The sequence below is a fragment of the Myotis myotis genome, unplaced genomic scaffold (genome assembly GCF_014108235.1).
Source record: "Myotis myotis isolate mMyoMyo1 unplaced genomic scaffold, mMyoMyo1.p scaffold_m19_p_2, whole genome shotgun sequence".
NCBI classification, from domain to species: domain Eukaryota; kingdom Metazoa; phylum Chordata; class Mammalia; order Chiroptera; family Vespertilionidae; genus Myotis; species Myotis myotis.
In genome coordinates this window covers 173524803-173546984 of record NW_023416324.1, presented here as the reverse complement: position 1 = coordinate 173546984, position 22182 = coordinate 173524803, and the positions used below count along the sequence as shown (strand labels likewise).

Below are 22182 nucleotides of genomic sequence, written 5' to 3'. Positions count from 1 at the left end.
CGACCAGACAAGCAGGGGAGGGCAGTTGGGGTGACCAGGCCTGCAGGGGAGGGAAGTTGGGGATGACCAGGCCAGCAGGGGAGGGCAATTAGGGGCAACCAGGCCAGCAGGGGAGGGCAGTTAGGGGTGACCGGGCTGGCAGAGGAGGGCAGCTGGGGGGACCAGCCCAGCAAAAGAGGGCAGTTGGGGGCAACCAGGCTGGCAGGGGAGGGCAGTTAGGGGCAATCAGGCTGGCAGGGGAGCAGTTAGGCATCGATAAGGCTGGCAGGGGAGTGGTTAGGGGGTGACCAAGCTGGCAGGCAGAAGGGGTTAGGGGCAATCAGGCAGGCAGGCAGGCAAGCAGTTGGGAGCCAGCAGTCCTGGATTGTGAGAGGGGTCCCAGATTGGAGAGGGTGCAGGCTGGACTGAGGGACACTCCCCCGCCTCAGTGCACGAATTTCATGCACCAAGACTCTAGTATAATTAATTATAATCCTGGATAATAAAAGCCCAGCGACCATAATGGCAGAACAACCACTCAACCAGTCACTATGTGGTGCACCGACCACCTCTCAGTCCCTTTCCCCGGCCAGTAGGCTCCGACTGCCAATGGCAAACTGGGAACCAGGGTAGGTGGCAGCAGGGTCCTAGACTGGTGAGCAGGTAGAATGGGCTGACCTCTTGGTCCCTCCCCCTGGCCCACAGGTTCTGATTGCTGATGGCAAACAGGGAACCAGAGTGGGTGGCGGGGGATGTGGGCGGTGCCAGGCCAAGGCCCCTGCCTCGCCAGTCACCCCACACACAAAGGGCAACCCGCAGCAGGGGTGGGGCTGGCAAGCGGGTGGGAACAGCTGACCTCTCGGTCCCTCCCCCCCGGCCAGCAGGCTCCCATTGCCTTATGTTGAACAGGGAACCGGGGTGGGTGGCAGTGGAGGGTGTGGGGCCAGCTGCCGGCAGCCGGGGAAGATAGCCCTGATCGTAGGCTAGGCCTAGGGACCATACCTGTGCACGATTTCGTGCACCGGGCCTCTAGTTAGATTATAATTGGATTAGATGAGCTGAGTCCTCCTTCAACCCAGCCTTAGAAAGAGCTTCCTGCTTAGCCAGCGATAATAATTTTTCTTGTAGGATTAAAGAAGGACCACACACTCCTCTACGTCTAGAACAGGGCTGCTCCTATGCAGGAGTAGGAAAGGTCGTTTTCCTCCCAGGAGGCCTTTTCTGCTAATAGGCATTTTGTTCTTTAAAAGTGAAGCTCTAAGGATCCCCGGAAGGTTTGTGTACCTGCCCAGAAACAGGAATTTCCTGCAAACGAAGGCTCTCCTAATCCTTTGGTAAATTGTATTCTGGGTCCCCATGCTCTACACAAAACTGAAATATGTTCTCATCTCTGAGCTATACCTGTCGTGAACAGTAGTTTCCTCCTATGCAACCAGATTGCGCCTGAGTAAAACGAAATCACTCGCTAGCATCACAATGATGTTACCTCCAGCTTTTGTTCCTGTGACACACCATGAACTCAGCCCGCCTAATGGCTTCCCACCTTTTCTTGCTATGATGCAAATTATATTTTTACCACATGGTTTTGCTTTTTATAACGTTCTTCTCCCTGTCTCCCTTCTGGATTACCAGCCTTGAGAAGTTGCGTGACTCTTACCTTCACTTCCATTTCCCACAGTGGCTCTTCATGTGACCTTGATCCCCCACCCACGACCTGGCCTGGTCATCAGCCAGGCTCAGATCATCTGCCATCAAAATGACTTTGTACTAAGAAATACAGACAGATCAGACAATGCCAGAGGGAAAAGGCAGTCTTCTTTTGTTATTTTTTCTGTTTTGTTTCTAAACCAGTATACACTAACAGCATTCTTATTTACTAAACTACTTGTAAACCATGGGAAAGAAGTGAGGAACTTTTGCAAATTCTCCTCCTTACGCCCTCCCCACCCCCCGAAACTTTGCCTTTATCAGAATGAAACCCCAGTGCTAACTGGAATGAGCCACTGGCTGGCTGGGCAGTGTCCCCAGCTGCAAGGTGAATGTTGCTTCCAAGCTCTTTTATGTTGGAGTTAGTTTGACAGAGTGGTGAAGGCTGCCATGCCCAGCGGCTGAAGCAGCTGAATGGGCGATGCAATGGGGTGGAGTGAGGTAGAGAAGGACACTGAGCAGAGTGTGCAGAGACCCACCCACGCCACAGCTCTGCCTTGGCGAATGGTGTGACCTTGCACAAGTCACTTTCCTTCTCTGCCTCTAGTTTTCTGATCTGGGAAATGAGTTAGACCAGAGAATCTTCCAAGTCTCTTTCACCTGCGAGAACCTGGGATTCTGTAAGAAACATAATTTCCATGCATAGGTATACACAGCATGATTAGATCAGCTGATATTTTTCAAGACCAATAGTAACCCTCAGCTTTGGACATTAGCCACATCAGCATGTAAATGTCCTTCTTGGTTGCTTTCAAATTAAATTATTTCAGTCTATCTGGATTTGAATCTCCCTGAAGGGCATGGAAAAAAACTAGGTGACCCCCTCCCTGGGACTGTGATGGACGGACAAGGTAAGCAAGGTGGTGGTTCCTGGGATGAAATTCTTCTGGTCCTTTGTGGTTCTAGGCCCCATCGCTGCATCAGAAGCTGCCAGTCGTATTCAACCTTTAGCTCTGAGAATTTCTCTGTGTCCGATGGCGAGGAGGGAAATACCAGTGATCACTCAAACAGTCCTGATGAGTTTGCTGATAAACTTGAAGACCGCCTGGCAGAGAGGCTCGATGACCTGCTGTCCCAGACGCCGGAGATTCCCATCGAGATCTCCTCGCATTCAGATGGGCTCTCTGACAAGGAGTGTGCCGTGCGCCGCGTGAAGACGCAGATGTCTCTGGGCAAGCTGTGTGTAGAGCAGCGTGGCTACGAGGTGCGGGCCCCTCCTTTCTCCTCCTCTCGGCACTGTTCCCTTCCTGTAGCTCTTTTGAGTTATGACAGGCCGAGTCCTGAGGTCCTGTACAATTGTCATTGAGTATATGAGGTACTACAGCTGCCTCCAAGAAGTAAGTAAAAGTACACTGAGCAACAGCGCTCCTAAAAATGGGGGTAGAGCTCCCAAATGAGGCACAAACATTGAATGGCTCAGGAACCCTCCCTTCCAATATTGAACTCCAACATCACCTCCTCCTGGCCTCATCGCCCAGTCTGGTGAAGGGTATGAACGTCCCTCTTCCCTGTCCCCACTGTCCCCTAATGAGGCTATCATAGCACAGGTACCACTTTAGTTCATGGTCAGTACTGCCTTTCGAGAGGCAGGATAGCACAGGGGTTGAAATTGTGTCTCCTGGAATCTGACTGCCCAGATCAAACCCCAGCCTTTCCACTTACTTACTGTGTGCTGTTGGGCAAGTCACTTAAATTCTCCATGGGTCAGTTTTCTTATCTGTAAAATGGGTACGGTAACAGCATCTATCTCATGGGGCTGTTGTAAGGATTAAATGGATTAATAATGGGCTCTCTGACAAGGAGTGTGCCGTGCCTGGAACATAGTAGACGCTGTACAGTGTGGTTGTGATGGTACTGTTATCATTGTCATAATCGTTGTCATGAACATCATCTTTACATGTCTTCTTTTTCTGTAAGCCCCACCAGGACAGGACCTAGTCTCATTTTTGTAGCCCAAAGCCTGTCATGTGGGAGGTGTTCCATATATGTTTACTGAGTGGCTGCAAACATGAACTAAGGTTTTATTTTGTCTTGACTTTGCAGAATCCTATGCAGTTTGAAGAATCGGACTGTGACTCTTCAGATGGGGAGTGTTCTGATGCCACAGTGAGGACCAATAAATACTACAGCTCTGCTACTTGGTAATGAGAGGACACCCATCCTGAAGATGACGTGACAATACTGATGTTTCAGATCCACCCCACCCCGATTCCTCCCGCTCTCCCCCTGCCTTTTTGTCTGGGAAGAGAGCTGCCCCATCTTTCTTACCCCTAGAAATAAGCTGCAATAACAGGAACATGAGACTTCGCAAATCTCTGGAAAAAAAAATATCCAAATGAAACTAAGTCTCACTGAACATTTCAATCAAGAATGGCAGGGATCTATTTTATTGAATATTCTAGCTACTGTAACATTGATATTTATTTTTGTTTGACATTTTAACACTTTGTACTGTAAAGATTGAACTATATATGATAGAGAGAGAGACAATAATTTCTTGGGGGGAAAAAGAGAGAGAGAGAAAGGAAGAAAGAAGTGAAATTTAGAAGCAACATTCTTGGTAATTTGTGGGGCCAAGAGGTATTATTGCTACTTGAACAGGGGACCAGTTCTTTTGACCATAAGTGACTGAAGAAGAGCCAGAGCAAGACATGTTGAGCATTTTAGAAAACAAAGAACAGCAAAAGAAAAGCAATTCCGGGTAACTTGTGAACAGACCACATTTAAGTTCAACCAGCTTATCCTTTGGGTGATGAAAATTATCTAGAAAAGTTTGGTAACCAGATACTTGCACCCAAGGTCTTTGAGGGCATGTGCTTCCTCTAGGAGGAAAAAAAAAACTGTATATGTGAAAACTGGTTTCATTTTTATTTATTTTAAGCAGCATTTAGTTGTGAAACTTATGGATAGAGTCGAATCTTCCTTGACAAACATTTACCTTTTAAATGCTGTCATTGCCATTACCTTGACAAATGTGTGACCTTGACCAATGTGCCATTTCCTCATAGCCATTTCCTTTCCACCTGGTGACCGCTTCCTTTAGGAAAAAGGGGAGGGCTGAGAAGAAGAGAAGGACAAGAGAAAAAGGAAACTGACGACAGTGTTAGAAAAGCAAACGTGGAATTTGTAAAAGTACGTTGTCAGAACCTCTCAGTTCCGCTCGTCCAGAAGGTGGAGCTAGCCCTCTGTGGAACCAGGTCGCTTGTCTACTAGAGTCATATTGATTCAAACAGGAGAACAGACTTTGAAGGCAGCTAGGGTGTGTGTGAGTCTGTCCAATGTCCAATCACAAACCATTCCCTTGTTTTTACTTATTAACTCATTCTATCCTGTAAGCTTTAGTGACTGGCTTCCACTATCAGAATAAGGGCAAAATAAGCAAGTTGCAAAAGACACCCCCACCACAGTATCCCAGCACAATAGCATTTTTGTTCAAAGCTGTTTGTGAAAGGTCTTTTACTTTTCTTCGGATGAACGCAGTTTTAAATCACTGGATTTGGGAATTTGTGCAAAGAATAACTGATGCTGAGCAGCAATTGGGAAGATTTTGCCTTTTCCAAAGCATGAGGTCCTTCCTATCCAGGGTCATGGGCTCTGAAAAGCATGCCAAGGTACATCATGGTACCTCAGCTGTAAGCCAATTTTTATGTAGAATTTTATATAAAAACAGATGTCAGCCTCGTTCCTGTCTCTGTCTCCAAGATAGATTACTGTCAAACAATGTCTCTAGGCTCAGAATCTGAAGGCGATGGCTAGAGTCTTGGACACGGCATCGTGTTGGACATTAGGAGAGACTTACACATATTGGCATTAAACCATTCCAGTGCAGGTGGAAACGTCGCCCTCCGCTGGGTTTCACTGATTGCATCAGCCAAAAAGGAGTCAGGAGGGAATTGAGAGCAGTTCCTTTTGCTTGTCTGATCCCTCATTTGTTTACAATTTATGTTGAGATATTAATTTAAAATTTACTGTCTTTTAATTTATAGCTCTTAAGTAAGATGAAGGAAAATGTCTAACTTATACAGAGAACAGTATTGTTTGCATTAAATTATTCCATTTTGTATACATTCTGTAGCTGGACTACATGAAAGATCTTAAGTTATGGCATTATTATCATTGTTATTTTATTTTATAATAATTATTGTCATTCTCATTTTCTGTGGATCAGAAGGAGTGGTTTACAGTGTAGCACAATGATTGTGTTTATCGCTAACCATGAATTACCGTGAATTGTTATGATTTTTATGAAGGAATGAAAATGAGACTGCCACTCGGGAGCTCTCCAGTATTCATCTTAGGTGCATTCCCTCATTTTCTGTGTGCAACAATCATCTGAGGATGTGTGCTCTGCCCTGGAGCCCAGTGGGCACATGGTGACTTTGACTTGATTGTGGAAGCTCCTGGGTGGGCAGATGACTGAATGGATGGACAAATAGTTCAAAGGCTGTAATATTTCTCAAGTTTCTTAAGAAATAAAATCATGAGACTACACTAGAAGCAAAAAGAGAATTATTTAAAGCATGAGGTCCTTCCTATCCAGGGTCATGGGCTCTGAAAAGCATGCCAAGGTACATCATGGTACCTCAGCTGTAAGCCAATTTTTATGTAGAATTTTATATAAAAACAGATGTCAGCCTCGTTCCTGTCTCTGTCTCCAAGATAGATTACTGTCAAACAATGTCTCTAGGCTCAGAATCTGAAGGCGATGGCTAGAGTCTTGGACACGGCATCGTGTTGGACATTTGGAAAGACTTACACATATTGGCATTAAACCATTTGGAGGGACAGACATAGAGAATTTCTGCATGGGGCCCATGGGTTAGAGAGTTCCAAGAACTGGTAGCATAGTTTGTCATCTTGTTCCTGCCAGATCCCACAAAACCAACCTGCTTTTTCGTAGTTGGGAGTAGCAGAAAAACTTTATATATATATATATATATATATATATATATATATATATATATATATAGTCATGACATAAAATGCCTAGCTGTGATGTCATCCTGTAACAAGACTAAAGAAATTCTAGGAAGGCTTGGTCACTCAGCGGCTCTTAGGGCTGAAAAAGTACTCCCTTGAAGAGCCCTATTTTGCATCCTCTTTCTTCAGACCACATTATACTATGACTATCTCTGGATCATTACTTCTGGGAAAAGATAAACTACAACTCTGTGTCCGCTTTCTGCCCAACATAAAACACTGACACTTCAGCTGGTCTGGTTCTTGCCCACCCGTGGTGGCAAAAAACAAACATGACGGTCAATGTCTGTCTTATATCTCCCAGTCACGATCTTCCTAGGAAACCCCCACCTGACACCTCATATTATTAATAAATGTCCTGATTTCCCATCTTGACTGTCTGTCATGACAGTGCCATATACCTACCTGGGATAACTGTATGAGCATGTTAGGGTCATATACAGCATTGACTCTTCAGTCATTCATTGCATGGTCAGGAGTTTAATAAAGTTCCACATTAAACATTGTGTTTATTTTTCAGTAGAAGTGACTAGGGGCTTCATAGAAGAACAGTGTCTTTAGGTCAAAAAGAGAACTGCCTTCTCTATCCCAGCCTTGCCCTTTATTGCTGGCCAGAGGCCCCAGGACAATTTTGAGTTGGTGTGTTTGAGAACTCTTCTGAAGAGCATTGAATCAAGAACTCAGGAAATTTAAAAACGAATTCTTCAGTCCTGATGACTATGAACCTCACAGGACTGTGATTTTTAAGCTTCATTGTTGATCGAAAGTTTAACCCCCTTGGGATGAATGTCCACATTCATTTAGCATCTGTTTTTGACAGACTGCAAGATGATGCGTTTTAATTTGGATTGCAGATGGGCATTTGTTTCTGATTTCCATCTATTTCTAGATCATGTCTTCTGAATAACAATTCCTCTTCAAATTGCTTAGCAGATGTTGAGGTATTTTGGTTAAAAACAAGGCTGATGGAGTGCTGGCTGCATAGGGCAAAGGGTGCATTTGGGGGTGTGGCACCAGGTACTGCAGGTTCCAGGCTCCACAGAACCTGAGGCTCAGCTGGAAAGGGGCCCATGGCAGAAGGTGAGCCCTCTTGTCATGCATATTTGTTTCTTACAAACTAAGGTTCACAGTCTACTCAGCTCTAGAACAGAAACGTATAGGGTAAGCCGTCCTAGTCCCACTAGCATTTTGCAGCTACACATGTAAAGCTCTAGGAAGCTTTTCTCACGTTCCAGAAGGGGCAGGGATTGGTAGCGGTATTAACCTTTAGCCTCCTTAGTGCCCTCTCACAGGAGGACACTGCCTAAGGCAGGTGCTAGGAGTGGAGCTAGGGAAAGATCATCTTATTGTCTTCAGGGAACCCCACTCCCCACCATTTCTCTTTTCTCAATGCAGGTAAAAGGTGTACTTTCAAGGCTGCCCAGCCACACTTTGCTCCATCCCCCGCATGTTGAACCTTTGCACATTGACAGGCTTGTGGAAGTAGAGGCTAGTGCATAGCAGCGAGTGTCAGGGAAGATGTGCTTGGTTCAATTACCTGAATGGCACTAATGAAGCTCTTTACAAGGCCTGGGAGTCCCAGGCTACCTGTTCAATGTTTTGTGCTTTGTCAGACCTTTCAAGCAAGCCCCTTTGTCAGGGTGGGTCAGATGTCCTTGAGCTGGACCACACCTGAAGAATTCTTGTCCTCACTGGCTGGTGGGCAGGACTCCTGAGAATGGTTTTCGTCCTGTAGAATCAGGAGTAGCCAGATGATGTTGAGTTGATGTCATTGCTGCAAACTTCTCTCTCTTCCTGAAAAACTAAGAATGTGGAGTTTAGGGGGGGGGGGGGAGAATTTTTTTTAATAAACCTGGTCAAAGAGTTTAAATAAATAAATAAATAAATAAATAAATAAATAAATAAGTTGCTTAGCAGAGAAACTGAGAAGCCTGCATCCTCTTTGAAATTATAATAGGCTTTAAAGTTTAGATCTATTTGGAGGATGTGGGGAGCACCTACTCGGAAAAGTGAAGACGCTAGCTCTGTTGTAAGATGACCTGGAATGGCCTACTTGAAGTTCAGGTATTTTAAAAGTTCAGTATCAACAACTCTATTCTTCAAGGATTAAGGATATTTTTAGTACTAGACATCCATTTCAGGGATTCTTTGTGCTAAATGTCCCTCTTGTCCTAAATAATGGATTTGATGGTTTGGGGTTTTCCTGGTACCAACCAATTTTAAAAGCCCGCCCACTGTGGAGCACTGACATCCTTTCAGTGTAAGTGCATTCTTATTGATCAAGTAATTTACTCTTGTTCCCCCATCCCCTTATGTCTCATTTGTTTCCCCTTAAAATGTTCCTGCTTGAAGTTCCTGGAACTGAATTCTCCAAAATAGGACATAACACTTGGAAACCTAGGAATTCCCGCTCTGCTCTGCAGTAGTGCGCTGTTATTTTGTTTTGCCACTAAGCCAGAAACCAAAATACCACCACCTACAATCTACACTCTAAACACCCAAGACCAACATTATTCACTGCTCACCACGTTCAGAGCCTCTTACAACACAGCACAGGGAGCAACAACTACCACTTGTTAGAACGGCTGTGCAGGGAGAGATGTTTACCATCCCAGCTCTAAGCTCATAATTAGTTTCCTAACAGTGGTTTGAGATCTGGAGTTAGCCCCGACGGGAAAATGACAGGTCACACCAGTGTTCTCCTTATGGACCCCACCCTATGGCTCTCAGGGGGCAGCACCATCGGCAGGAAAAGGCCACCTGCCTCCACCCCTGCCCTTTGGGACTACAATTCCAATTGAATCATCTCCAATTGCTGACCAATTGAATTCCAAAATGTGTCTCTTCACTCACTTTATTTCATTGTGTTAAATAAGCATGTTCCTCCCTCACCTTCTATATACACTTAATATGTTAAATCCCAGTTACTAATGTGTCAAAACAATGTGGCATTCTTTTTAAGACCTTGACTTGTACTGTCAGTATGAATGTAGTGCCTCTCCGGGTTGCAAGATTTTCCTTCCTTGCAGATTTCATAGAATAAATGTCCTAGTATATTCACACCACCAATGTTACCAACAGACTAGCACACAAGAATCACATGAGTCTGCTTGTTTGCATGTTACAGCCAATAGTGCAAGCACCTTTTCAAACTGAATGAACTAGACTGCTGAGTAGAGGACCCCTGTGGAAACTGGAACACTTCTCTGGGACAGGTGGCAGAAGAGGGGAGCTCTGCAATCACTTCTCTGAGAAGGAGGGTTACCTCAAAGAAGTTAGGGCTTTGACTAACTGTCACATGACCAGAGCATGATGGCAGGATTTCACGTGATGGCAAGGCCACTGTAAGGAAACTCCTGGCAGAATCACAGACCTACTCTCCAGCCACTTCACAGCACCAGGGAATGCTGGCTCCTGGCTGCTGCCCAGTGGCCAGGCAGGCAGGGTCCTCCAATGGTTGCCTAGAGGAGGGAACCCCAATCAGGGTCCCTTACTGACTATGTCACCCAGAGGGCTCTTCTGACTCCGGAAGTGGGAAGACTGACTTCGATTCTTTATTGCAATAATCTGAGTTCCCTATCAGTTTGGAGCAAATTAACTTCTTTTTTGTGGTCAGGTCTCAAAACGAACCCCCTCATCTGTTTCCCTGTGGTTGCAGTCCTGTTAGTTCCTCTACACCTTGTTGGTTTGATGCCAGCTCGCTTTGCACCAAACAACTGTACAGCAATGGGAACAAGAGCGACTACCAAAGCAAACAAATGCGCGGGATTAAACAAAAAGTGTACTTCGCTGTGTTTGGTCGTCTTTTCCTAAAGGTACTGGTTGTCTCCTGAGAGCCGCCTTCACAAATCTCAGCATGTCAGAACTTGGGGAAAGGAGGACGTCACACGACTGGGTTTCCTGCAGCCAGGAAAAGCAACTGATGGCAAAGCCGGTCTCTGTGGCTCTTGTTGGACACATCACAGAAGGAAGAGAGCACCGCTGTTTTGTTATAGTCTCTTCTTGGTTATTCTGTCATAGCCTAGACCTACTTCATCCCTCTGGTTTCCCTCCTGCCCACCTTATAGTTAGTAAGTGTTACTAGTTACCCCACTATCAAGTGAGCAGAGAGAGGGGAACGGTGAAAATGAGAATGTGGCTTCTAAAAAACAATGTTGGTAAAAGGCCCGAGAGTGGAGAGCTGGAACACCGTTTTGGACTGTCTGATTCTGAGCCAGTCCTGACTCCCACTGGCGAAGGAAATTGAAAGTAAGCAACATGTACAAACACATACCCCAGAGCATTTATAGCCTTTATTTGGGAGCTTGCTTTGCCTGTAAACTCACAGCCGATAAGGCACATTGTTGCAGATCATGGGGGATGAGGGAGAGAGGGTCCTGGTAAAGGACAAAGTGGGACAGCGTCCTGGTCCTCCCTCCCTCCCCGGCTCCAGGAGCAAAAAGCCACAGGTTTCCAAGTCCAGGTGGCATCCTCTTCACCCCCACCCTTGTTATCAAGCTTCTTTTAAAGCAACACATCTTCAAAAATTAAGTTCTTCTGTTTTTGTTTTGTGTATTTTCTTTATCATACGAGTCCAAAAAACAATGCTTGGGAATTCATTCTCTAGAATTCATGTAGAACAGGTGGCCTAGATTAAAGCCCTGGCAAGATTCTTGGTCAACCCAAATCCAAAACCCAGCAGTCCGTGCACAAGCGAACCATTCTGGTGAGAAATGATGAGTTACTCCTGTCAGATACAGGGTCCCAGAGCTGGTCAGTTTAGGAGCCAAGCTCCTTCTGTCCTTGGAAGAATGAAACCAGGGCTGTGCCAATGCAGTACTGCTGCGCTAGGAAGCAACGACAGCTGCAGACAATCCAAACACACACAAGAAGCCCCAAACCAAGTTTTCCTCTTAGAATTAAAAGATAAAATATCATTATTCCTCAGTTATTCTTGGCAAATGACAAATTGAGAAACATTCAGAGGGCAATATCTGCGGGTACTGCACCCATTCTCCGAGCAGGAGGGAGAAGGGGTTCCCACACAGAAAGCACAGATTAGAACATGTACTGATGGTCATTTGGTTCAGGGGAGTCAAGGGCCCTGCGCTGTCCGGAGGGATGCGAGTTTCTCCAGCACGTATCCATGGCATACAGAGTGTGCTCAATTCATATTGAATCATCTGTCTGCAACCAGCTTACTTGTCAGGCCACGCAACCAAGAGGAAACCTGACATACATGGCAAGCTCAGGGTGCCTGAGCACAAAGCGCATCGCACTGTGCACTTGAACTGTACACAGACGCCCTAAGCAGCTTCTTTCCCTTGGTTTATGGAAGAGGTAGGTCATCCGCAAAAAAAGAACAGAAGGAACAGCTGTCACTACAGCCTATCACTTTGCAAAAGAGGCCCTCTGGACAAGGACAGTCGGCATCCTCTCCCGAGGCAGCTCTGGGCTTGGCAAGAGGCAAATAAATACAACAGACTACCCTGAGCTCCCTGTTACTCGATAAAATATAAACAGGGTTTTCTGAGCAGCTGTCCAGTTCACAGAGTGTCCTGCTGAACCAGGGCTGCTTTGAGAACCTGCTGTAACTCACCTTCTACAGCACAGTGTCCTTCATGACGAGACACTGCACCTGGATGAATACTGTCCAAGCCACCCGTTGAGGGTAATTAAAAAACAAGGAGGGGCTGTACAGGACCACGCCCATGACACACAGAAGCAGTAGAGTCCAGGGACACACAACCAAAACAATCCAGGTCACATGGCCTTCCTGCTGTTTAGATGATTGGCATTGCTTGTTTCGTTCAAGTGCAGGTCTTTCTGACTGAACTTCTTTATGAGGGTTCCAGGAACTAAGGCCACCAGAGCGATGGCCAGCAGCTTAAAGACAGTTTCCCAGGAGAAAAGAGCATCCAGAGAGGTAAGAGTTGACAGGATGGAGCCTGTCTGCACACAGATGAAGTTGTAGGGGATCAAACCTGGAAGAAGAAAAGGAAAAAGAAGAACATTAACCGTTCAGAAATGTCACCACGAATTCACAGCTCTTAACTCCTAAACATATTACTCTCTCCCTTCTTTTCCACTTCCTCCCTCCTTTCTTCACTTCCCACACATACCTGCCTTATTTAACAAAAGGACTTGAGATGGTTTACAAAAATACATACACTACAATAAGATTAAACAGATGTTAACAGGAAAAACACAATGAGTGATGAATAAAATAAGGGAGTAGAGTTAGGACAAAAATGCATAAGGATCACCCACTTACTAGAGGTGGGCCCCAAATCTGGTTCTGAGCAGCGAAGAGCCAAGTAAGGAGAAGCACCAGCATGATGAGACCTACAGTACACATCACATAAAAACCACCGCGTTCTCTTCATGGTCTACACTGTTCCTAAGGGGTCATCAAGTTCATTGGACCCCAAAAGTCTGGGTGGCGGCTAGATAGACTGGTGACAACAATCTCCTGGAGAAGTGAACAAAAACATATCCTAGGGCTCCACCCCAGAGATTTGGGTGACCTAGGTCTAAGAGAGCATCAGGAACCTGCAGGTTAAAAGCCTCTCCACTCTGATTGGCTTGGGACCCCCTGATGATCCAGCCCGCTCCCACAGCTGATCACAGACCTCAAGATCACAGACCACTCAAGGTTGCACAGTTTGTCAGAGGGGAGACTGGAGCTCTGGTCTCCAGAGTCCTTCTGACCTTTGTGCCACCTGGGTAATTACAGGCTGCTAACCGAGGCACTGAGGCACTTTGTCTGAAAGCTGATATGACCAGAATTAACTGTGGTTGATTTGGCTTCATTTTAAGACCTCAATTTCTCTCAAGAATCCCCTATTAATAGCAGCTGCTCAACCACAGATTTGTTTTGTTTGACCTAGAAGCCCTGAGTATTCTTCACATCCACACTCTAAAGAAGGTTTAAGCGAGGCAATCCTTGCCTTAGGCTTAAAGAAAATGGTTTATTTCCAGGAGAAAATAAGTCACTGACTTAATAGGGTGTTAGCACTTTAGCATTCTGATAAAGGTGGTCCACGGCCTACACATTGAGAAACACTGCTCTCGCCCCTCACCTGGCCACGGGGCCCAAGGAGGCGAAGCAGCCTGCTGAAGGTCACACAACTGTCAGGAGGCAGGAAGGAACTCCAGTGGTACCTGCTCTTCCTAAGGCACATCTTAATTAAACAGGAGGCAAAGCCAAAGCCAGACAGGAAGTCCGCTGCTCTTGTTCCTTTTTTCTGCCCACATACCTTCCTTCCAACCCTGCTTCTCCTGCTAGTATTTCCTGAGCACCTAGCATGGGCCAAGTCATGTGCTTTATACATTATCCTCTAACCCAATGTCTTGCACAGTGCTTGGCACACCATAGGCACTAAATACAGTTGTAGGATGAACAGTCCAATTTTTTCTGAAAGTGTTTTTCTGAGGTTTCTTGTTCAAGCCTGAGTAGATTTGAAATGAGGATTTTAGTGAACACCTGAAGATGCTCTTCATGGGCCTCAGATGCAGGTGCAGGCACAACTCTGAAGACTCACTCACTCCAAAAGCTTCTTACCGATAAGCACAGAGAAGAAGAACTGCCCAATGGGGATGTTCAGAATCGGGGCCGAGAGGTTCAAGAACCAGTTTGGTGTCATGGGGAAAAGTCTCAAAAACAGTAAGAAAAAAAACAAGCTGTTTCTGTTCTCCTCCACCTGTAGCCAAAGAAGACAAGGCCATTAGGAAGCAGAAAGCATTTCCAGATGTTGAAAATCTGTTGGTGCCAGGCACTGTTCTAGATACTTTATATATTCTGTCCCCAAACCTCCCAACAACCCCCTGAGTAGAGACTGTTTTCCTTGTTTTTAAAACAGAGGTACCTGAGGCTCAGAGAAGTCAGGAATTTGCCTCAAGTCCCAGAGCTGCTAATGATGGAGCTGGGATTTGATCCCAGGTCCGTGCCTCTTGGAGACACCAAAAGAACCCCTAGGACTCCCAGAAGCAGGCAGAGGAACACGGCGGGAAATCCCTGTCCCTCACCCCCGCCCTCCAGGTCCCTGAGGTGACTATGGGAGCCCAGCACTCAGACGTACCCCTGCCCCTTACCTTGCCCTGCAGCAGGGCCACTTTATCAGGAAAGTAGGAGACCACCAGTTGTTTGCCAAACATACTGGAAAGCAGGTAGCAGCACGTGGCACCCACCGAAGTCAACACACAGCACAGCAGAAGCCCCAGCCATGGCCCAAACAAAGCACCGGCTAAAACGTTCTGCAAAGAAAACAAATCCTCAGCCACCAGCACATCTGGCAGCTACCAGTCCTGGAGGTCGAGTCGTGAATTCCCTCCACCCTTCTGGCCCAAACCCAACTCCCATTTTAAAGAAGTGAGTGAAAAGTGATGAAAGAGCTGAGAACTACAACCCTGGCTTTGTGCTCTTCACCTTTAAACCAGGGATGAGGATTAAGACCTCAGAGGGCAGGAAGAATTAAAGGACAAAACAGGAGTATACAGCACCCAGCCTGCCGTGTACATCCTGCAAACACGGATGCTCCGAGAGGGCAGAAGTGAAACTCACAAGTTATTTTTACCCCTTTATATGAACACAAATAATGGATTTTTCCTCAGTAAGACCACACAAGCTATATAAAATGTCTTGTTTCTATGTGGTATGCTAATACTTGACGGAAGAGGGGTGGGGGTGGGGGGGGCAGTTCATGTTGACCAGAGATCTAGGTGACACTCAAAAAAGTCTTAGATTAACAAAAATGATAAAGTGAGCTGATACTTCCTAAATGTAATTTGGCTGGTTAACATCATCCTGCCAAATGTGGGGTACAAGACAGAAAGTAAAAGGGGCCTGGCTGGCATAGCTCAGTGATTGAGCATTGACCTGTGAACCAGGAGATCAGGGTTCTATTCTCAATCAGGGCACAGGCCCAGGTGGCTCGATCTCCAGTCGGGGGCATGCAAGAGGCAGCCAATTGACGATTCTCTCATCATTGATGTTTCTATCTCTCTCCCTCTCCCTTCCTCTCTGAAATCAATAAAAATATATATTTTTTAAAAAATAAAAGGGGAATGTGGAAGTGAGGAGGTGAGGGTCTACTGAGCACGTACATGTGTTAAGTGCTTGACTACATGTCTTATTTAATCCTCACTATGACCCTGGGTCATATGCTATCCTTACCCCATTCTATGGGTGAGAGATTAAGTATCGTGCCCAAGATCACACTAGGCACAGACGAGATCCAGGTGGCAGCTGGCTCTTTGCCCTAATGAGGGATCAGCTCAAGTGGGAAGGCAGGTACCCAAACTCCACATACCTCCCCCACCTCTCTTGGCACGGACACATTTGCTTTTCTTCCAGTTTCCAACGAAGAAACTGCTTAAGCAGACCCAGCCTAAGCCTGTAGTAGCAAAAAGAGGCTGGGGCAGGAGAGAGAGAAGCAGGCTATCCGGCTCCATCACTCAATCATTCAACAAGTGCTTGAGTGCCACTGCGTGCCAGGCCCCATCACCATGCCAGCCACTCTACCCCTACTCTTCCCACACAACAACCCTAGGGGTTACATAGAGTATCCTGTTTTATAGACAAGGACACAGGGCAGGGGAGGTTAAATGGCTTGCCCAAGGCTGCATAGCTGGGATTCAAACCAACCCCATGCCTATATATATAAAATGCTGCTGGGAGGAGAGCACAGAGTCTTCTGTATAAACTGAGATGGCAACTGATGAGAAGCATCCAATAGCTGGAGAATGAGCTCAGGTCTAAGACTGTGGCTGGAAAATCAGAATGACTTGTTCTCTCCACATCAGAGAAACTTCCCGATCCTCCATAGCCTAACATCACCACAAACAACTTGCATTTGTTCATTAAACACTTATGAAGACACCTCCCTATGTCAGGCAAAGGAATACAAGTGCTGAGAATAAGAAACAGGTCCGATCCTCAAGGAACTCAGGAACTCACAGACAAAAAAACAGATTGGGGGGGAGGGGGAGGGCGTGGCCTCAATCAGAGGGATTTGGGCCCCCCGAAAACAGATTGTTTTTTGAAAAGTCAAAAGCAGTGCCAAAATGCAGAACATCCTGGGGGCTGTGAGGAGGAAGAGTTGACCCAGCCCAGGGTACATCTGTATGTCTCCCAAGGACGGTGCGCCATGGCTCTTGATGCCTTCGAAACAAAGGCAGCAAACCTGAGAGGAAAGGCAGGCCCTGGAGCTGAGCAGAAGCAGGTGCAGCTCCCAGCCCTACCCCCTCCTCGCCTTGTCCCCTTGGACAGTAACTTAGCTTCTCCCCACATGATGAGGCTGTTGGGAGCATTAAATAAGGTCATGCAGGTAAAACAACTAGGACAGTGCCCGCCACAGGAGAAGCTGTCCAAACAGGGGAGTCACGGTAGTCTGTCCTCTGAACTGTGTGATCTGCAGCCTAAGGACCCCCCTACAGAGACAGGAGGAGGCTTCCTGACAGGCACAGAAGGAGGACGGGGCACTGACCAGGAAGCTGGAGCCCGGGATGGCAAAGCACTGTTTGTAGAGGTAGGCACTGCAGAAGAGCAGGAACACGTAGGCCTGGTGCTCCCTCCGGTAGTCTCGAAGCACCTCGGAGAGCTCCCGCAGCTCAGCCAAGTCGGAGGGGAACCACAGGGACCTGGGGATTTGGAAAAGCAGATGGAAACGTGAGTCCAGATCAGCCCAGTACCTATGAAAGTTACTCAATGGGTCGTCTTATAAATGTGCTCATCGTCTGGTCTGCTGAGAATATACACATGCTGGGAGCTCCAGATGGTGGGTGACCTGATTCAACACAGCAGAGCAGACAGAGGAGCCCTGGTGTGGAAGCAAGGGAGATGGGGTGGCACCTGAACGCTGCTACTGCCCGGCTGTGTGATCTTGGGCTAGTCCCTGGGCTGTTTCTTTATCTGGAAAGGAGGCTCAGTGTTGGATAATCACTAAGTTCCCTTTCACCTCTCAAGTTTTACCGTCTATTCTCAAGACGTAAATGGATAAATTTCCAGGCAAAGACTAAACGTCCTAAAATGCCTTCCTTTCAAGGAGCACCCCCTCCCCCACAAACTTTAGGCCAAGGACAAGTCAATCTTCCCACTGCTCCTGAGTTACTAGTTAAAAGGACTGTTTTATCAGACAGTAACACGCCAACTAAAGATTCCCTGGGAACGTCTATTTGTCCGGCACCATAAACATAACCTTCTTGATGATACGTCAGTCAGCCTGGAAACCAATCCTTTCAAAGAGCCTGCCTTTTCACCCCGATCTTTATCTGGTCCTGGTGCACTCTGAGTCCTGTACAAGGGTTACAGAGTAAAGGCTACTTTGCGGCTGCCACCTGAGCAACCCTTGAATCCACCCGTGATCAATTATTAGCAAACCCTCCTCGTCCTCAGCAAAATGTTTCTCTTAGCACATCTGACACCCACAGCAAAGCCCTCTCAGCTAGAGCATAAGGGTGCAGTAACTGAAAACAACTGTCCTAATATTCAAATATCAGGAACATCCTACACGCAAGGCTGTGCCAGGCGTACGCCCGTGAAATTAACAAACAGCAGCTCTTCCCGCAAACCAGCCCCGGCCGGTATCACACCGCCTCCTGCCTCGTCCGGGCGGCAATGAGACACGAAAAGGTAGAGACAGTCAGGAAGAGGGCGGACCCGATCATCAATCCCTGAATAACTTAAAGTCCACGTTTCGGCTGAAGGCCGAATGCCTTCCAGTCCCCAGGGTGGACCTAAGTGAGGTGGGAGGCTGAGAGCAGTCGTGAAGGGGCTGCGGGTGCAAACGGGTGAGGGTCGGCTGCGCACGGGGGTGAGGGCTGAGCCTGGGAACGCGAACGGCAGGCGAGGCCACGGCGTGAACAGAGGCGCGAGCGGGCTCCGCCGGGGAAAGCGCCGCGTTTCTCTCCGCAAGTCACCAGCCCGCGGCACCGGCGCGGCCCGCAGCGCGCAGGTCCCAGCCGCCGGCCTGCCCGAGACCAGACCCCTATCGCCTGTGCTGGAACCCCAAATCCCGGCCCCGTCGCCCCCGACCGGAGAACCCGAGTCTCAGATTCCCAGACCCCATCCCCGAAACTGTCTCGCTTCCTCTGACCCTAACCCCGGACCCCGCCACGCACCTGCCTTCGGCGTCCTCGGCGGAGCCCCGTGTCGGCGCGCGGGGCAGCTGTGTCGACAGCAAGTACAAGGCGAAGGTGCAGCCGACGAACACCAGGAGCAGGCGGAGCAGGGGGCGCATCTCGGCGCCCGCACCCGGACCCGCCGGCTGCGAGGAGCCTGGAGGCAGCGCCTGCACCGTGCCGCGCGCAGCCGGAGCCCGGGGACCGCGTTCGCCGACGGACCAAGGCCGGGCCCGCGCCAAGCCCCGCCCTCAGGCCGAGGGCCCGCCCCCAGGCTGAGGCCCCCGCCCAAGCCCCGCCCCCAGACCCAGACTCCGCCCCCAGGCTGAGGCCCCGCCATAGGCCCCGCCCCAGCCCAGGCTCCGCCCCTGGCCCTGGGCCGAGATTCCAGCGCAAGCCTAGCTTCTAATCTAGCCCCTCTCCGCTCGTCTGCCCCTCTTTCCTCTCTTTACACGTTTATCTCTGTCTCTGTCTCCGCTTATTTGTAGGCTCTCTGCCAGGGCTGGGGGGTCCAGAGGCGAATCACGAGCCCTGCCCACAGCGAGCTTGCAGTCTAGGGGTCAAGACAGAATTGTCCACAATTAGCGGTAACACAAGCTAATGCAGCCAGGTGGAAGCAGGGGCTCCGGTGCGAAGGTCACAGTGACCACGGAAATGATCAGAATTACCTTTTATTGATGCCTGCTATCCTCCTCTCAACAAGGTTGGTATTTCTGTCTTTATTTAACAGATGAAAACTGAATCTCAGGAGGATTGGCATCCCCCCGCCCCCCAAAGGAAGTCAGGATTAGAATCCAAGTCAATGTGGGTCCTAAACTAGCCCTATGCTGCGTGGATGAGGAGGTGGGGCTTCAATGTACCTTGAAAGTTGAGCAAATTTCCACATCAGACAAAGAGAGAGAGAGAGGTGGGGGCACAAGTAAGGCACCAGGGTCCGGGTTCAGTGAAGTCTAAGGTGTATGAAAAATAAGGGAGAAGTTAGGGACAAACTGGAAAGCATTGAAAGGCAGGCAGGCTAAGAAATTGTGTTGTTGTTTTTTTAATATTGTACATGGTGAGGCACCAGCAGAAGTGGTTCAGCAAGAGGATGATTCCGTCCCTGTGTTAGGATTCAAATACACTGAGGTGATAGTTGCAGCTGTCCTGATGATAAAGGATGCAGGCCTGAGCCAGGACCTCAGCAGTGGGGATGAAGGAAGGAAGGGAGATGGACAGGCTGGGAGTTGAGTTGGTAGAGCATATGACTGATTAAATGAAGCAGGGGCAGAGAGGATTCCAGAATGTCTCAAGCCTGAACAGAAAAAAATATCCTTGTCTTATCACCCAAAGCACCTTTTAGGCCAAATAGGGAGCACCTGTCAGAATTCAAAATGTACGAAGTCCTTGCAATTCTGCATCCAGGAATTTAACCTGTAGATATTCCCCTCAATAGACAAACATGTATGTTCACAGGTATTCTTCTCAGCTTTGCTTTGATATGAAGAGATTGGGAACAACCTAAATGTCCCTCAGTTGGGGACCAGCTAGGTTAACTGTGGTATATTCACAAATGCAACACTAGGTAGCTTGCTAAAAGAGGGAAGCGACTCTATATATCCTGACACAGTTCAGGTGCCAGATAAGGAAGTTGCAGTGTTAGAGCATATTATGACTCATTTGTGAGAAGAAAATACAAGGATACACTTTATCTTTTCAAAATACTAAAGCATGTATGAATGAAATGATTTAATGTCTTGGATTTGCATCAAAATAATGGAATGGGCCTTTTGGCTAGAACCACCATCTTCCAATAATTTCCAAAATGACCAATACAAAGGGAAAGAGGAGAGGCACTAGACGTTCTCTAGGCCTTTTAGAAAACATGGAGTTGTTTCTTTGGCCACATACATCTGAATCTACAAGAAACGTGATATTGTAGACTTCAAGGGATGTCTACAAATGTTCCCTTGGCAAAACTGGGTGAGTCTACAATGTTACCCAGCATGCGGTGGGCATTGTTGTAAACAAACAAGGGCAAGATTCTTGCCAAGAGAATTGATGTATGTGTTGAGCATATTAAGCACCCTAACAGCTGATACTTTCTTGAAACGTGTGAAGGTAAATGATCAGAAAAAGAAGGAAGCCAGAGAGAAAGGTACTTGGGTTCAACTGAAGGGCCAGCCTGCTCCACCCAGAGGAGCTCACTGTGGAGAACCAGAGGAAAGGAGCCCGAGCCGCTGGCCCCCATCCCTGTGAATCCACGGCACGATTTTATATCTGTGTATACACCGAGGGGCCGGATTATTGTGACCACCCCCTCAGTACTTCACTGACACTTCCAAAAATAATGACTATTGAACACTTCCTAAGCAAATACTCTCAAGGTTTTATTATTATTATTATTTGCATAACTAATTCACTTCATTGTACTGATGGGGTGGTCATAATAATCTGGCCGGTCATAATAATCTGGCCACTCAGTATATATATATATATATATATATATATATATATATATATATACACTCTGTACTGTTAAAAAAAAAAAATGATGCTTCTCTTAATTGAGAAGTGTTGTGTCCCCTTCCCAAAAGAAATATTTAAAGAAAACTTTGTGTCCTAAAAAAACAATGGGATGGGAGTTCAGTGGGTAGGGAAATAAATAAACAAGACTGTCCACTGAATTGATAATTGTGGAAGCTGGATGATCAGCACGTGGAGGTGGATTTTATACCATTTTCTCTATATCTGTATGTTTGTGAAATCTTCCATTTTAAAAAATGGGGCAAATGGTCTCAGCCCTCCATTCTCATTTGTCCCTTTAAAACCTCCATTCCAGCTGAGCACGCACCATGTTAGTTCATGCCTCTGACAATACCCTTCCTTCAATCTGGCAGTCTTCTCTGCCTGGAAAATTCCTACTCTCATCAACAGCCAGGGCAATTGTCACTTCCACTGGAAGCCTCCTCCACTCCTACAGTCAGGAATGATTGTCCCTTCTCGATGCTTGGGGCTCTTCTCTGTGAAGGGTCTCTATTTCTATTATTGCAAATACTATGCTCCAGTGTCATTATTCATCTCCCCGGCAGACAGTAAACATTTCCACAAATGAGACAATAACTCATCAATCTTTTGTCTGATCGGGCCCTTAGCCCTCTGCTTGGCTTAGAACTGGCACTTAATAAATATTTGTTCAATTAAGAGGTAGGGTCTAGCAAGGAAATGACTAGTTGTTTGATTTGGTATATGTTGATTTTGAGAAGTCTGAGGAATATAGGAGAGAAAGTGAATGAGAAACTAGTGTTATTGAGCCTCTGTCAGAAGTATGCTGGGGCAAGGAACAGAGTAGGGAACAGAAGGCAAGGCTCCTACTCTTAAGGACTTTACTTTCCTTTGGTTGGGGGAGAGCATGGAGAAAGATGTAATTATAGAACACTA

At 47.2% G+C, this 22182-nt stretch overlaps 3 protein-coding genes across 15 annotated transcripts in view; 1 reads left to right on the top strand and 2 right to left on the bottom strand.

Moving 5' to 3' along the window:
- MAP3K13 (mitogen-activated protein kinase kinase kinase 13) overlaps positions 1 to 6591 on the top strand; it is a 128699-nt gene extending 122108 nt beyond the window's left edge. For 2 of the 3 annotated variants that reach the window (XM_036350839.1, XM_036350838.1), the window contains exons 13-14: positions 2593 to 2890; positions 3730 to 6165. In XM_036350839.1, coding sequence (XP_036206732.1) covers positions 2593 to 2890; positions 3730 to 3831 — 400 coding nt within the window. In that variant the 3' untranslated portion in view covers positions 3832 to 6165. Of the gene's footprint in view, positions 1 to 2592; positions 2891 to 3729; positions 6166 to 6211 lie in introns of those variants that run through there. The other variant, XR_004974171.1, reaches the window with a different exon arrangement.
- A 4345-nt stretch (positions 6592 to 10936) lies between these two features.
- TMEM41A (transmembrane protein 41A) lies at positions 10937 to 19003 on the bottom strand. Its single transcript, XM_036350854.1, has 5 exons — positions 18766 to 19003; positions 17133 to 17286; positions 14740 to 14901; positions 14210 to 14348; positions 10937 to 12629 (listed from the first exon to the last, which is right to left on the bottom strand). The coding sequence occupies exons 1-5, from the start codon at positions 18882 to 18884 to the stop codon at positions 12409 to 12411; spliced, it is 795 nt and encodes a 264-aa protein (XP_036206747.1). The 5' UTR covers positions 18885 to 19003; the 3' UTR covers positions 10937 to 12408.
- Positions 12490 to 22182, bottom strand: part of LIPH (lipase H) — a 57348-nt gene continuing 47655 nt past the window's right edge. For 8 of the 11 annotated variants that reach the window (XM_036350841.1, XM_036350852.1, XM_036350847.1 and 5 more), the window contains one exon: positions 17147 to 17286. The gene's annotated coding sequence lies outside the window, so the exon portion shown is untranslated. Of the gene's footprint in view, positions 12630 to 17146; positions 17287 to 19781; positions 20057 to 22182 lie in introns of those variants that run through there. The other 3 variants (XM_036350844.1, XM_036350845.1, XM_036350842.1) reach the window with 2 other exon arrangements.

Excerpts from the sequence above, each read along its gene's own strand:
- TMEM41A (XM_036350854.1), bottom strand. The coding sequence starts at position 18,884 with ATGCGCCCCCTGCTCCGCCTGCTCCTGGTGTTCGTCGGCTGCACCTTC. Across the intron at positions 17,287-18,765 it reads GCCGAGGACGCCGAAGGCAG|GTCCCTGTGGTTCCCCTCCG; the intron begins GTGCGTGGCGGG and ends CCAAATCCCCAG. Across the intron at positions 12,630-14,209 it reads CTTCTTCTCTGTGCTTATCG|GTTTGATCCCCTACAACTTC; the intron begins GTAAGAAGCTTT and ends TTCTTCTTCCAG.